General features: G+C 41.0%; 1 protein-coding gene across 5 annotated transcripts in view; it reads right to left on the minus strand.

The window, feature by feature from the left end:
- Positions 1-15,106, minus strand: part of HTT (huntingtin) — a 159,413-nt gene that overhangs the window by 51,505 nt on the left and 92,802 nt on the right. For all 5 annotated transcript variants that reach the window (XM_075992879.1, XM_012737356.3, XM_012737355.3 and 2 more), the window contains 7 exons: positions 14,971-15,026; positions 13,928-14,076; positions 11,729-11,865; positions 10,099-10,215; positions 4,621-4,743; positions 4,091-4,326; positions 2,825-2,967 (listed from right to left, as the gene is read on the minus strand). In XM_075992879.1, coding sequence (XP_075848994.1) covers positions 2,825-2,967; positions 4,091-4,326; positions 4,621-4,743; positions 10,099-10,215; positions 11,729-11,865; positions 13,928-14,076; positions 14,971-15,026 — 961 coding nt within the window. The remainder of the gene's footprint in view (positions 1-2,824; positions 2,968-4,090; positions 4,327-4,620; positions 4,744-10,098; positions 10,216-11,728; positions 11,866-13,927; positions 14,077-14,970; positions 15,027-15,106) is intronic.

Raw genomic sequence — 15,106 nt, forward strand, 5'->3', positions numbered from 1 at the left:
TAAAAGTGCCCTGCCCCATCCCTCCTTAAGGTATGGGGCTACCTCTTTAAGGTACAATAACTACATTTTTTCATTTCTGTTCTTCGTTCTTCTAGTAGTCACCTCCAAAATTCTAGGCGATGTTTAGAATTTGTTAGAACTGTAGATGTTATGGCATAATCCCAACAATGCAAGATGAGCATATTAGTGCTTGCCTGTCCATCCCCTACCTCTTCTTCGACCATCCACATTCCAAATTAAATTGGTTAGTTTTTCTTCTATATTTGTCAAAACTGAAAACATTTTCATTCTGTTCTGAAACCATAATTAAGTCATTATGTCATCCATGAGTTATTGTACTTTTTAAACTGGCATTGAAACATTACAACAATGTTTTGTTGCTCTAATTTATAAACTTATACAATGCAATATGTGTTATTTCTCTGAGGCAAACCAAAGGTAAATTTCTCAAGGTTCTTGCTGTCGCCTTTAGCAGCCTTTGATGGATCTTTTACACATTTGTATTAGATGAAAATAAACTAGATTGCAAATCCTTTTTTTAAAATTTCAAACCATGTACCAAGTTTTTGGTCCAAACTGTGTAGGATAAGTTAAACTTAAATTGCATTCTATTAACCAATATGAGCGTATTTCTGTAAGCATAGTTATGTTGAAATAAAGTTTTAAAAAGCAAAAAAAAAAAAAAGTCATTATGTTTTCAGTATTTTATTTATGTATTGATTCAAAAAATGAAAGCTCAAATAGCATTTACGCTATGACTATGCGAATCAGCTACCAGCAGAGCCAAAGACCCTGGAAGGACTCCATCTCTTTCTATGGGTCCTCAGTCATGACTTGAGCCACATAAAGAAGGAGAACATTAGTATCAAGGTCTTCTATCAAAATTGAGTGCTGAAAATCAAGCCATGATTTAGTTTGCTTGATATATAAATCATAATTTATTGCTGTTTATTTTTCCTAGATATTAGAATTGCCTTTCTTTTTCCTTGCTGAGAGAAGAAAGATATGCCTGCCCCCTATAACTAGTCTACCAGCTTCTTATTCATTTACCGAAAGCAAGGCATTCTTTCTACACTCATTCTTCTTAGAAAACAGTGACTGTCCTAATTTCGATTGGCTGCTTCCTATGCTTGCTGACAGCTGGTATCTGGTGACTTCCTCTCTTGGGAGAAAGCTCTTTTTAGCACATGATCATTTGTAAAGGTAAAAATATTTTGGTCCTCTGAACCTTTAAAACAAGAGGAAGGGCCAGGCACAGTGGCTCATGCCTGTATTCCTAGCACTCTGGGAAGCCAAGGCGGGAGGATTGCTTGAGCTCAGGAGTTCGAGACCAGCCTGAGCAACAGCGAGACCCCATTCCTACTAAAAATAGAAAAAAATTAGCCAGTCAACTAAAAATGGAAACAAAAAATTAGCCAGCATGGTGGCTCGTGCCTATAGTCCCAGTGACTTGGGAGGTTGAGGCAGGAGGATGGCTTGAGACCAGGAGTTTGAGGTTGCTGTGAGCTAGGCTGACACAATGGCACTCACTCTAGCACGGCCAACAAAGCGAGACTCTGTCTCAAAAAAATAAAACAGTAGAAAGTTCTCAGTTTTACTGTTTTCTTTTTTTTTTTATTATGGTAAAATACACGCAACATAAAATTTGCCATTGTAACTACTGTTAAATGTATGGTTTGCTGGTATCAAATACATTTATAATGGTGTACAACCATAACTACCACCCATTTCCAGAATAATTCTTTTCATCTTATAAAACAAACTCTATGCCCATTAAACAGTAATGCCCCATTTCCCCCTCCCCAGCCAACACCTGGCAGCCACTATTCTACTTTCTGTCTCTGTGAATTGACCACTGTATCTATTTGTGACTCCATATAAATGGAGTCATATAGTATTTGTCTTTTTGTGACTGGTTGATTTCACTTAGCAAAATGTCCTCAAGGTTCATCCATGTTGTGACATGTGTCAAAATTCACTTCTTTTTGAGAATGAATAATATTCCATTGTATGTGTGTACCAGATTTTGTTTATCCATTCATCCATTGACTGATGCTTGAGTTGCTTCCACATCTTAGCTATTGTGAATAATGCTGCTATGAACACTGGCATACAAATATCTTTTCACTACCCTGCTTCCCATTCTTTTGGGTATATGTCTAAGACTGGAACTGCTGGGTCATATGGCATATGACCCCTATGGTTTTATTACCAAGAAAACATTTTCAACTCACAACTGAGCAAAGCAGGGCTTCTACTGGGCAGAATGGTCCTTACACTCTGGGACTGTCCAGTGCAGGACAGGGAATGTTGAGACACTCTATAACTGTGGTCCCCAACACCCAGGCTGTGGACCAGTACTAGTCCGTGGCCTGTTAGAAACCAGCCCGCACAGCCAAGAGGCGAGCAGCAGGCTAGTAAGCAAAGCTTAATCTGTATTTCCAGCCACTCCCCATCACTCACATCACCACCTAAGCTTTCCCTCCTGTCAGATCAGCGGCGGCATCAGAGTCTCATAGGAACATCAACCTACTGCAAATTGCATATGTGAGGGATCTAGGTTGCGCACTTCTTATGAGAATCTAATGGCTGACGCTCTGAGGTGGAGCTGAGGTGGTGATGCTAGCACTGGGGAGCAGCTGCAAATACAGATTATCATTAGCAGAGATGTTTGACTGAACAATAAATGTAATGCCCTTGAATCATTCCCAAACTATCCCCACCACCCCTTGGTCTGTGGAAAAACTGTCTTCCCTGAAACTAGTCCCTGGTGCCAAAAAGGTTGGAGACTGCTGGTCTACAAAGACTAATCTGATTCACCTACCAGACTTGAAGATGTGGATCAGACACATCAGCAGCGTGCCTAGCTCTTGGCAATAGAAAGTATGTTGCTGTTCATTCATTTCCACCTTTGGCTGTTTTGTAACAATGTCCTCTAAAAGAATACCAACCAGTTGTAACAGAAACCTTCCAAGAAAGGGAAAATGATGACAGTGAATTAGGTGACTACTACAGAGCACTTATATCAGGTATAAACATAAAATACATCCAGCAAATTCAGGTGAAGTAAAATCACAGGGAAAGTACAATAAACAAAGTTAAAGTGAAATGTTTAATACCATCATTTTGGACTCTGTCACTTTGCCTCTGCATATTACCTTCCTCACTTATGAAATGGCAGTAATCATACCACTTTCAAAGGACTTTTGGGATAAGATGACATGGGGTGTTTTGTTTTGTTTTTTAAGCTTTGTAAACTGTAAAGCATTACACAAACACAAGCCGATAATCTACCACAGGAATTTAAGGTATCATCAGTTTTAGCCACCAGCTTCAATGTAACAGAGGGAAAGCCATAGGCTGCCTGCTAACCCTGCAAACAGAAGGATGTCCTGAAGGTTCTGGGCTTTATGTCCAGCAACAGTACAAGGAATGTCCACTGACGACAAACCAAGGGACAGCTGCAATGAAGTTATGAGGACCAGAAGGAGTGCCTTTGCAGAAGCAGCTCTAATTCACTAAATGCTCAGAATCCAGCAGAAGGGCAGATACTTGTCTACACAACTAACATTTACAAGTGCCCGAACTGTAAACGCTGTCCTCAGGGAGCTTCCAAACAATTTATGGGGCAAGACAGGATTTGAGATGACAGGTATACAGTGGAAACTGTCTGCCTTAGCAGGAAATATCTTGTTATTGACAGTGTGTAGAACTACCAGCACAGGATAAGAATAAATATAAGACTGACTTTTAATGGGTTTTCAAATTCTCTTCAGACAATGTGTCCCCTATTACCAGCCTCCGGGACAGCCAACCAACCCACTGTCCCACCCTGCTCTACCTGGGCTGAGCCACTCTTATAGCATCTTTAATGAGGATAGGAGACAAAATGTGACAGAACCTTAAGAGAGGTATGAGCCCAGGGCCACAGGTAAGGTGGGCTGGATTTAAAATGTATATCATCACAGACTGCTTTACCCAACTCAGAGCTGAAGCAAGATTAGGAGTTATTCCAGAATTACTGATCATGAAACACCATCTAATCTCCCAAAAGGCAGGAATTAGTTACAGGCTCAGATAGAAAGCATACCTTGAAAATGTTTCTTCTGGTAAATTCTTCATTTGTCTCCCTTCACTGTGTTCTTCTGATGTTGAGTTACTCCCCCCGTGTCTTAACCTGTTAATCACTGGGCAGGAGACTAAATACGGGGAGAAGGAGAGCTCCTGAATGCGAGAAAGAACAATGTCTTCAGTTGACTGGGAAATTAGAACCCGCAAAATGGCTAGAATTCCTGATATCCACAGCTGAACAGTGCTCACAGATGCCTAAAAGAAAGAAAATACATGTTATTGCTAAAGAAAAAAAATTAAACATTTTCCCTGATTGCCAATTTCATGAAAGAAAATTACCCCTATTTTCCCATTCTACCAATAAGTCTATCAGTGGTTCTCAAAGTGCAGTCCCCAAGGAGGAGCAGCATCAGTATCACCTGGGAAATTGTTAAAAATGCAAATTCGCAAGCTCCACCCAGAGTGACTGAGTCACTTAGAAGTTACGGGGGTGGTCCCAGCAATCTGGGCTTGAACAAGCCCTCCAGGGGAATCTGATGAGAGACTCACCATTGTGCTTGGGGTGACAAACATACTCCGTAATAGCATGTCCACAGGACGCAGCGAGGAAGGGGCCAAAATCTCAAATAGAGTATTTAACACTCCAAGGGCTTCATGAGAGTCAATGTGCATCTGTGGAATTCAATACCACAAACATGCAGGTCAGCCAACAGAAATGCCAGCTTTGTACACATCATGTCATGCAGCTCAGGGGCAAACCATCCCTCACTTAAAAGCATTTTATGGCCAGGCGAGGTGGCTCACGCCTGTAATCCTAGCTCTCTGGGAGGCCGAGGCGGGCGGATTGCTCGAGGTCAGGAGTTCGAAACCAGCCTGAGCAAGAGCGAGACCCCCGTCTCTACTATAAATAGAAAGAAATTAATTGGCCAACTAGTATATATAGAAAAAATTAGCCGGGCATGGTGGTGCATGCCTGTAGTCCCAGCTACTTGGGAGGCTGAGGCAGAAGGATTGCTTGAGCCAGGAGTTTGAGGTTGCTGTGAGCTAGGCTGACGCCACGGCACTCACTCTAGCCTGGGCAACAAAGTGAGACTCTGTCTCAAAAAAAAAAAAAAAAAAAGCATTTTAAGTTCAGTAGTGAACCAAGCAAACATTTCTTAGAATACTGTATCAGCTATATTTTTTCCATAATGGAAATCATTTCATTTAGATCTTTATTACATAAATAATATATGCTTTCTAGAAAAGATTCAAACATACAAAAGTATGAAAAAAATCAACTAGAACTGCACCACTTTGATGCAATTATCATCACAGTGGGAGCCAGCCTTCTGTGGATCTGCACTCTCTCACACTCACAGGAATGGGGCAGCAGACACTGCACAGAGCTATCACGTGCTTTGCCTGCCCTGCCCCTCTCCTACCAATTATTTAGATTGTTAAGTATAAAATGTCTGATTTCCTAAGTACTAAGTTTGACAGTTGATATCTCTGACATTGCACTTTGATACTTCTTGCTTTATGTTTATTGTAAAGGTACATCCTCAGTTTTTCAAATGCACATTTTGGCTTGTGATTATCTTTCAAAATTTTTTTAGAGCAATTTTTGTGAAACCATAGATAAGTTAAACCTTCATATTATTTTAGAATATGAGTTCTGTTGTGGAACCCATGCAAGCACAGGCAGTTTGAAATATCAACGAAGTGTTTGGGAAGGATGTGGCTAATGAATGCACAGTACACTGATGGTTTCAGAAGTTCCCTTGTGGTGATTTTAATCTTGAAAATGAGCCACATGGGTGACCTGAGACCAAGCTGCTAACAATGAGCTGAAAGCTGTAGTAGAAGAGAATCCATCTCAACCTATGTGGGAATTAGCAGCAAGGTTTGATGTTACTATTCCACCAATGCTGGACTATTTGAAACAAATGGGCAAGAAAAATAAGCTAGATAGATGGGTTCCACATGAATTAAATGAGCATCAGAAGAAAATCATCTCAAAGCTCACCTTTCTTTGCTGTCACAACATAAACACGAACCATTTCTATACTGTATTGTTATGTGTGATGAAAAATTGATTCTTTTTGATAATCACAAGCATTCAGCACAATGGCTGGATAAAGATGAGGTGCCGAAACACAGTCCAAAACCAAATATTCATCAAAAAAATCTAATGGCATCTGTTTGGTGGTCCAGCACTGGTATTATACAGTATAGCTTCATGAACGTGGTCAGTCGATTACAGTGGATGTCTACTGCAACCAACTGGATGAAATGGTGAGGATGCTTGCCATTAAGCAGCAGAGATTGGTCAATAGAGACAGGACAATCCTTTCACAAGACGACGCTTGACCACATGTCACACAAACGCTGCTCAAACTACAGCACCTGGACTTGGAAACTCTCTGTCATCCACTGTATTCACCAGACCTTGCACCAACTGACTACTACTTCTTCCAGGCTTTCGACCACTTCTTACAAGGAAAAACATTTAATTCTCAACAAGCTGTGGAAAACGCCTTTCTCAATTTCATTGCCACTCGCTCTCCAGGCTTCTTCGCTGATGGCATAAACAGGCTACTGTTAAGATGGCAAAACTGTGTGGATAGTTCAGGCACATACTTTGATTAATTATACTACTTCTTGTTTAAGAAATAAACTACACTTTTGATTTGAAATCAGACATTTCATATTTAATGACCTAACAGTAACAGATGTTAACAGATTGGTGCATATCCCTTTCTTAACTTTCTACATGTTTCTATAATATCTTTCTCTCACACATATGCATGTGCATGGGAGAGGTTTTGTTTTAGTTCTTCTGAAAAACTATTATAAATGTCTCTGCTTTTCTCACTTAATAGTACACTAGAGAACTCCCAAGCCAACTGGTTTTAAAATCTAACATTTTTAATGATGCAAAATATTCAAGCCGAGTGAGTTTATGTCACAGTGTCCTATGGACTCTGACTCTGTGTCTAATATCTGTTACTACTAAGTGTATATCTACACCAGGGGTCCTCAAACTTTTTAAACAGGGGGCCTGTTAACTGTCCCTCAGACTGCTGGAGGGCCAGACTATAGTTTAAAAAACACTATGAACAAATTCCTATGCACACTGCACGTATCTTATTTTGAAGTAAAAAAACAAACAGGCAAAAACATCCGCATGTGGCCTGCGGGCCGTAGTTTGAGGATGCCTGATCTACACAGTAAGCAACTCTGCAAAGAGACATGGTACTTTCCAATGTATAGATCTGAAACACATACTGCATTGAGCCACACCTTAACAATAAGGAAACAAAAGAGCTTCCACACTCCAGGACTCTCCCAAGCTAGATCTGTGCCTCTGCCTGTGCCCACCAACCCCACCTTCTCTCCAGATGCTCTGGAAGAACCCACCCAGCTCACAACAAGGACTGACCATCATTCTCACAGCCAGTCCTAACCCCTGCATCTGCTCAAAGAAACCACCAAGGCAGCTTTTGTCTGACTTCGCATCATGGATTTCCCCTCCATGTTTGTTTTCCCCCATGGACAGCAGGCCCCAATACTGCCAAGTGAACCCCACTGACCCCTTGCTCCTCTGGCTACTGCCTCATTTCTCCATTCCTTCTTTGAATAAATCTCTTCCAATTCCTCTCACTGTCCTTTCAAGAACACATTCCCATGGGGATTTGGTTCTGTCTACTCCCCCTCAAACTGCTCAGCAGTGCCCTCAGTACAGCCAAACCCAGGCTGAGTTCCTCGGGCTCATAGCTGACACCAGTTTTTATCTTGGCTTCAGGGCCCCTGCACCTACCCGCTCTCCCAGCCCAGCACTGGCTGTCCCTTTCCAGGCTCCTTCTCACCACCCTGACCTCTGAGCTGGGACTCAGTGGGCCCAGTGCTCAAGCCCTTCCTCTCCAACTATGCTGGGTCCTTCGTGTGCGTGGACTGGTCTCAGATGCAGATCTCCTACCCAGCAGTCTCTCAACAATTGTAGGCTCTGACATCCCGAGGCTGGCCTCACCTCACCAGAAGCCTGCGCAGTCTCAACTGCACACATTCAGACCAGGCTCCGACCTACTGGGGCTCCCACTATCCACCCATCTCATCCACAGCTGTATGTCCTCACCCTGAAATCACTCTCAGTGCCTCTGGCTCCCACATCTAATCCACCAGCAAATCTTGCTTGTTCTATGTCCACACTGTGTCAAAAAACGTCCACTTCTAGTGACTCCATACCATCACCGGGTCTTGTGTGGATTTCCCTGCTCTGCCATCACCTCCCCCTGGAGTCCATTCTCAACTCAGGAGTAAGAATGATCCTGAAAAAACCTGGGTCCCATCACGTCACTCCTTGTACCAGTCCCTCTTGAGGGTCCCAAGTCCCACACACTGGCCTCCCCCACCCAGGCCCTCACTCCCACCGCTCCTCCCACAGCTGCTGCACTCCACCAGCTCAGCCTCTGGCACCCTGGCAGGTACGTTCCCACTTTAAGGCCTTTGCAGTGCAGCTTGCTCTGCCCGGAGTGCTCTTTTCCCAGGGATCTGCCAGGCTCACACCTTTCCATCCCTTAAGTCCACTCAGACATCACCAGACCAGTAGGGCCTTTTTTTGTCACCAACTGAATGGTGCAGCCCACACCTTGATACTACCAATTTCTCTTAGCTCCTTAATTTTTCAGGAGAGGACTTATTACCATCTGACATTTTATAAACTTCAATAATTTATTTTTCTGTTGTCTTCTCACCCCAATACCGATAAACTTTCATTCCAAGAGGGCAGAGTATTTTTTATAAACTGCTTTGCTCACGGATGTATCCACTGCCAGTACCTGGCACGGTGCTTGTACTATTTCTGGATGCAACATGTACCTGTCCACCTGGCAGGCTCTGTGCTAAGTGTTGTCTGTTTGTTTGTTTTAGGATTACAGGTGTGAGCATGTGCTAAGTGTTTCATAAATGTTTTATCACACAATTTTCAAACTCAGAAATAAAGTCAGGCATTTACTAGGCATTCAGGCCTGTGATCTCCACCTTCATCAGATCGTGCACATGAAAAGTAAGAATATAGCTTCTGAAGCATCATTCAAAAACTATCTACCTATAGGCCTGGAGTCCATGACCACATTTAAACTGCTATCTGACAATCTCGCCAGAAGCCAAGACCACTGCCACCCCCATTGTCTAAATCGCCTCAGGATAACAGTCCCATTATGAAAGCAGAATGGGGGTGAAGTTATGAAGGTAGTAACTATAAATATATGTGCCTATAAGTTTTTATCAAATGCCAAGAACCGCAAACTGTTTGTTTTCTCTAGAGTAAATGCTTAGTGTGGACAAACTATCTGCTGACGCCATTCAAAACAAAATAAAAAGCTTTGCCAGGCAGCTTGTGGGATTTTCTGGTGGAATCATCAAGCAGGTCCCTGCCGCCCTTCCCTTGGAGGACCCCTCATCCTGGCTACAGAGGTATTACTACAAGGGGTACGCAGCTTCCTGGGCTCAGACACCCAGTGGCACATGTGGTGCAGAGGTCATGGGACTGTCTGGCTCCATCCCATAAGGTACAACCATACCATTTCCTTCCATTGCTTTTGTGAAAAACTAGTTGCATCATTTGATTATCCAAATTCTGATTAAATGATGGATAACTGCTAAATTACTTTATAAGTAATAAGGAAACAAAGCCAAAAACCTAATGATAAATACAACACTTGATTGACCAGAATAAAGGAGACCATGTAATAAAATAGGAAAGAACACAAGCTTTCGAGCTGTGTGCCACTGAATAAGCTTGATAACCTCCTTGAGCCTTGGTTACCTCACTTGTAATGTAGGTAGACAATACCAACCTGAGAGGGTCACTGTGAGAAGAAATAAAAAGTCACTGGCCCCATGACCAGCACTGGGAACTATTACCAAAGCATGCATCTCTTATAATCAAAAGAAGCACTGATCACAAGCACCCCCCTTTCACAATGGTCTTAATCCACTTCCAATTACTGCACAGCAATGAACCAAGATGCTATGTTGACAAACCTGTTGTTTGGCTAACATTGGGAGGATGATGTCAGCTATTTGTCGAGACAGCCGCTTCCACTTGTCTTCATTCTCCTTATGGCACTGCTGCAAGACGAGAATAAACATCTCCAACACCTGCAAGAGCATTTGTACACAATTAGAAAGTCTCCTGCCTGTGTCTATCTCTCACACTGGTCCCAGCTCAGCTGGAAGATTCTAGGATCCAAACAGATGGGATTCACAATTAGGACAGAAGAAACTGGCACAATCCTCACTCTGTGGCATATTAAATGTAGGGGAACCAAAAGAAAATGCAACGGGATGGAGCGGAGCATGTTATTCCCGGACACACAGAAACTATATACACTTTGCTCAGGATGACTTCTTATCATTATTATTTCTACAGAACTCACAAGGTTGAAAATCAAATGTATATTTGTCTTTGGCAAAACTCAAACATGGCCTTAACTAACTATTCTACAGAAGGCTTTTACTTTTGTGAATATTAATTTCAATTATGTGTTCTTTTCTAAGGTAAACTTTTCCTGAATAGCACTTACTTTTAAGAGTTATACATGGTTGGGCACAACTTCATGGGCAATCATTTCTAAACAGAAATATTTATAACCTGGCAAAGGTCTATAATAGGGGATAGCTCACAACCTGTTTTTATAAATTAAAGTTTTATTGGAACACAGCCACACCATTAGTGTACATACCAACTATGGCTGCTTTCATGGTACAACAGCAGAAATGAGTAGTGGGAATTCAATTCCACCTTTACTTAATAAACCCTCCATATCAGCCAACCATCCCCATTCCCTGGAAAGCATGCCCAGATCTCACTGAACGCAGGGGCCAAGAAGCCCCTCCTCAGGATCCCCAACCTCCCAGCTCTGCTTGCCAGTTGCTTATTCCCAAATCTTTTATGTGTACTTTTAAATTGTGATTATGTGATTTAATTAAGCATTAAGAATTTAATTAAATATTAAATGGATTAGTTAAAACATGAATACACAAAGAAAGTGCTGCTTCTATGAGAAAAGCTTATGGGTTTATACAGATTCAAAGACAAATAGCTAAAAAGAACTGACCAAGTGAGTGAGGGCTAGACAATTGTACAAATCAAAAAAATAATTTATTTTAAAAAGCAAGATTTCCACACTTAGATGGCCTCAAAGTATCTTTGAATTCTTATTCTACCTTAAGGAAAACACAACCAGATATCAACTCAAAGAAAAAGGCCTTGACCCCATGTCAAAAGAGAGGTGAATAAATATACAAATAAAGTCTGAAATATATTATTTCAGATTTGAGATTTCTATCATTTTTTTAGAATTCTATCATTTTGACCAATGTTATCAATTAATTTTTGGTCCTGGTTTTGGAAAACAGAGCCTCTACTACATTTACTATATTGATTGCTCTCAACTGTCAGACAGGTGTCAGGCAGCCTCCTGCGGCAGTACCCACTTGAAATGCACACACCAACCAAATCTCTAGTCTCACTGGCCCCAGGACTCAGAGAGCCCAAAGCTGGTATAAAGTAACACCCACTGATTAACAAACAACTGGGCCACACGGTGTTTCCTTCCATCTCTGCAGGGACAATAGAGTGCCCATGACTGTCACCACAAGTCTCTCTTACCTGATGGTATTGGATAAGTCTCAGTAACATTGAGACCACCACCTCCTTTTGAGTTTCAAGCTCTTTTCCTGCATCAGCTTTATTTGTTCCTCTTAATACAAAGAGGTCGTGGACTATGGGCTGCAGAGCCGGTATGGCTGTGGGTACACAAAAGAATTCTCATAAGGCATTTCATGAAAATTATATTTGAAAGACAGCTCTCAACATCTCCAAAATGTTTTTAAGAATAAAGAAAGAAAACCCTAACCTATCCTTGGTTTATGATAAAGGATAAATTAAGGTTATCAATGAGTGTTGTGAAATTATTATTATACCATTGTAAAAAGGCAAGGCTCTTCCTCTGAACACTGAAACTTTTATGAAGGCTTCTAAAAAAAAAAAGGAAAAATGCGTGTATCTGTAATGTAACATAACTTCTGATAAAAAGTGACTCAAATACAAAAGTCAATTTGAAAATAATAAAACTTGCAAAATAACCAAAATAGCAATATCCTGGTCTCATGCATAACTACTTGATTTGCCTGAGAAGACAATAAAAACTTCTGCTACTGAATACATTTAGCCATAGCATTAGATTATTATGATATTTTAAGTAAACTCATTCTTCTTATTAGATAAGGGGTTTTCCCTCAGGTCTTATCTTGGTCCCAAACAAGAGTTAAAATAAATTAAATTGGTGTAATATGACCACATGGAAAATTTATAAAAGAAATGTCTTTCATTAGCACACAGGTACATTCCATCTTCCAGTGACAATGCATGTGGGGGGCACACACACACACTTTCTTTTTTTTTTTTTTTGAGACAGAGTCTCGCTTTGTTGCCCAGGCTAGAGTGAGTGCCGTGGCATCAGCCTAGCTCACAGCAACCTCAAACTCCTGGGCTCAAGCAATCCTGCTTCCTCAGCCTCCCGAGTAGCTGGGACTACAGGCATGTGCCACCATGCCCAGCTAATTTTTTCTATATATATTAGTTGGCCAATTAATTTCTTTCTATTTATAGTAGAGACGGGGTCTCACTCTTGTTCAGGCTGGTTTCGAACTCCTGACCTTGAGCAATCCACCCGCCTCAGCCTCCCAGAGTGCTAGGATTACAGGTGTGAGCCACCACGCCTGTTCTCACTCTGACTCTTAAAGACACACATACACACTCTCTCTGACTCTCAGTGACACACATACATGGGCACACTCTCTCTGGCCCTCAGTGACATGCACACACAGGCATATTCACTGATCCTCTCACAGATGATTAAACTTCCCAGGAGAAAGTAGTGGATTTAGCTGCCCATTGATTCTCTGTCCAATGTCCCTCCAAGTCCAGGAAACCTTTGCTCCCTATACTTAACATTTGCATTTTCAACTAAATCCAGTGACTCAACATCTCTGCTTTTAATAATCAGTACTTTTGCTGCAACACGAATCTCAAGCCCCTGTGAGGCTGTGGTGAAGACTGACTGACTTAGCTGCATGAAAATCCAGAGGGTGGCCAAGGCCATCGCTCAACACACTCTACACTCTCCTGTAGATGCACTGAGTGTGAAGTACTCTGCAGTAGTGGTATTCTCACATTTGGGGGTTTGTAAGGGTCTTAGGATGGATCCCTATCAAAGCTTAAAAGCCTACAGATTCCTGGCACAGGAGCCAGAGAGGGCCAACAAGGAAGTGCTAAAAGATCAGTTTAAAAGTTCAAAGGAAGATGTACAAGTCATTCTTAAAACCACACCACCTCATTCCACAGGCTAAGGGCACTACTTAAGCAGCTCACTATTTTCTCTGGTCCTTATTTAAGCTCCTGTAAAATAATCAAGCAAAACAGAAAGCCTTGGATCAAGGTCAAACTATATTTCTAACACCATCAGATGAGATATCAAAATTTAATTTATGGCAAGAGTTGAAAAAATTTTGTTTCACATGGATAAACAGGAGCGTTTATATTCAGAATCTATCCATAGCTTAGGCCATCTTACTGTTGTTATTTTTCCCCCTAAGTAGATTATAAACTCCTAAGAGTAAAAAATATGCTTTCTACTCCTTTTAAACATCTCTGATACATTCATGCATAAGGGGACACACACACACACACACACACAACCTGAGAAGCCCAAAGTGGCTGTTCACACAGTTGAAAGTAGGTGTGAGAAGATCACAGTGCCAAGCTCGTGGTGACATTGAAGACAACAGTGAAGGCGTGCCCCATTACCGTGTGTCACCGCCTTCCTCCCACTGGCCATGATGCCATCACAGAGCTGAATGATTTTAGGAATTCCAATGATTTGTTTTGAATGATAGCGCTCATAAGATAGTAATACCAGGAAGAAAAAGATGTTTGGAATAATTGCTTCTGATTCCCTGGAAACGAAAACATTCATTTAGACATTTCTTTTCAAAATTAAGATACGTAATCAATATAAGCAACATAAAATAACTCAAGATTCAACCTTGAGAGAGAGCTCGAATTAAGCTAAAGGGACATCAGTGATCTAATTTAATCCCGTCCTATCACTGTGCGTCCCCATCTGTGTCCATGTGAAGAGCCTAGACAGGTGGAAGGGCCCAGTGAGAGCAGGGAGAAGGCCTCTCTGGACAGCACAGCTGCTGGGAATTCGAGCTTCTCAGCTCTTTCCTGCCCTTTCCCTTTTGAAGAAATTGAGATTCTAAGGAGAAAAAGTAACTTATCCAAAATCACATTATTAGAATAAACACTGGGTCCTTAGATCCCGGGGATTCTCAGAACACTTTTCTTCTGCACTGTTTCCCTAACTACAATATTTACTAAGTATTTCAGAAGCTAAACAATTTTGATTTTCAATCATTATATACCTGTAATGGGCACAGCAAGAGGTATTAAAACTTTAATGTTCAGGAAGAAAAGGCTATAGTTAATGTAAGTAAAGCACATAGTAGTTACCTTTACTAAAGATAACCTTATTTTAAAAATGCTTTCTCTAAGAAGATTTTTAAAAATTAGCATTCCACCAGATAAGATTTTGTTTTGTTTTAAATGCTTTAAAATGTGAAATTAAAACTGACAAAATATGGAATTACCACATGAAAAACTACTTCTAAACAAGTCTTAAGATACTCATTAATTTTTAAGAAAAATACACAGCATGTTGATCAGATTTCCATTTAATGAAAACAACAAAAATGCTTAACAGTACTTCAAATGTTCATCTTAATAATTTAAATTACATATAAGTGCACAATATGGAGAAGAAACTCAAAATAACAAAATGCTATTACCTGAACTGGCCCACTTCAATGTATTCAAACTGTTTCAACACAAAGCCAATAAACACCTACAGGAAGGAAAATACAATTTTCACATCAATAATAGTATTAAAATGTGAAGACAGGTTTCTTTTCTTTTTGCTTATCT

This window comes from Microcebus murinus, chromosome 16 (genome assembly GCF_040939455.1).
Source record: "Microcebus murinus isolate Inina chromosome 16, M.murinus_Inina_mat1.0, whole genome shotgun sequence".
NCBI classification, from domain to species: domain Eukaryota; kingdom Metazoa; phylum Chordata; class Mammalia; order Primates; family Cheirogaleidae; genus Microcebus; species Microcebus murinus.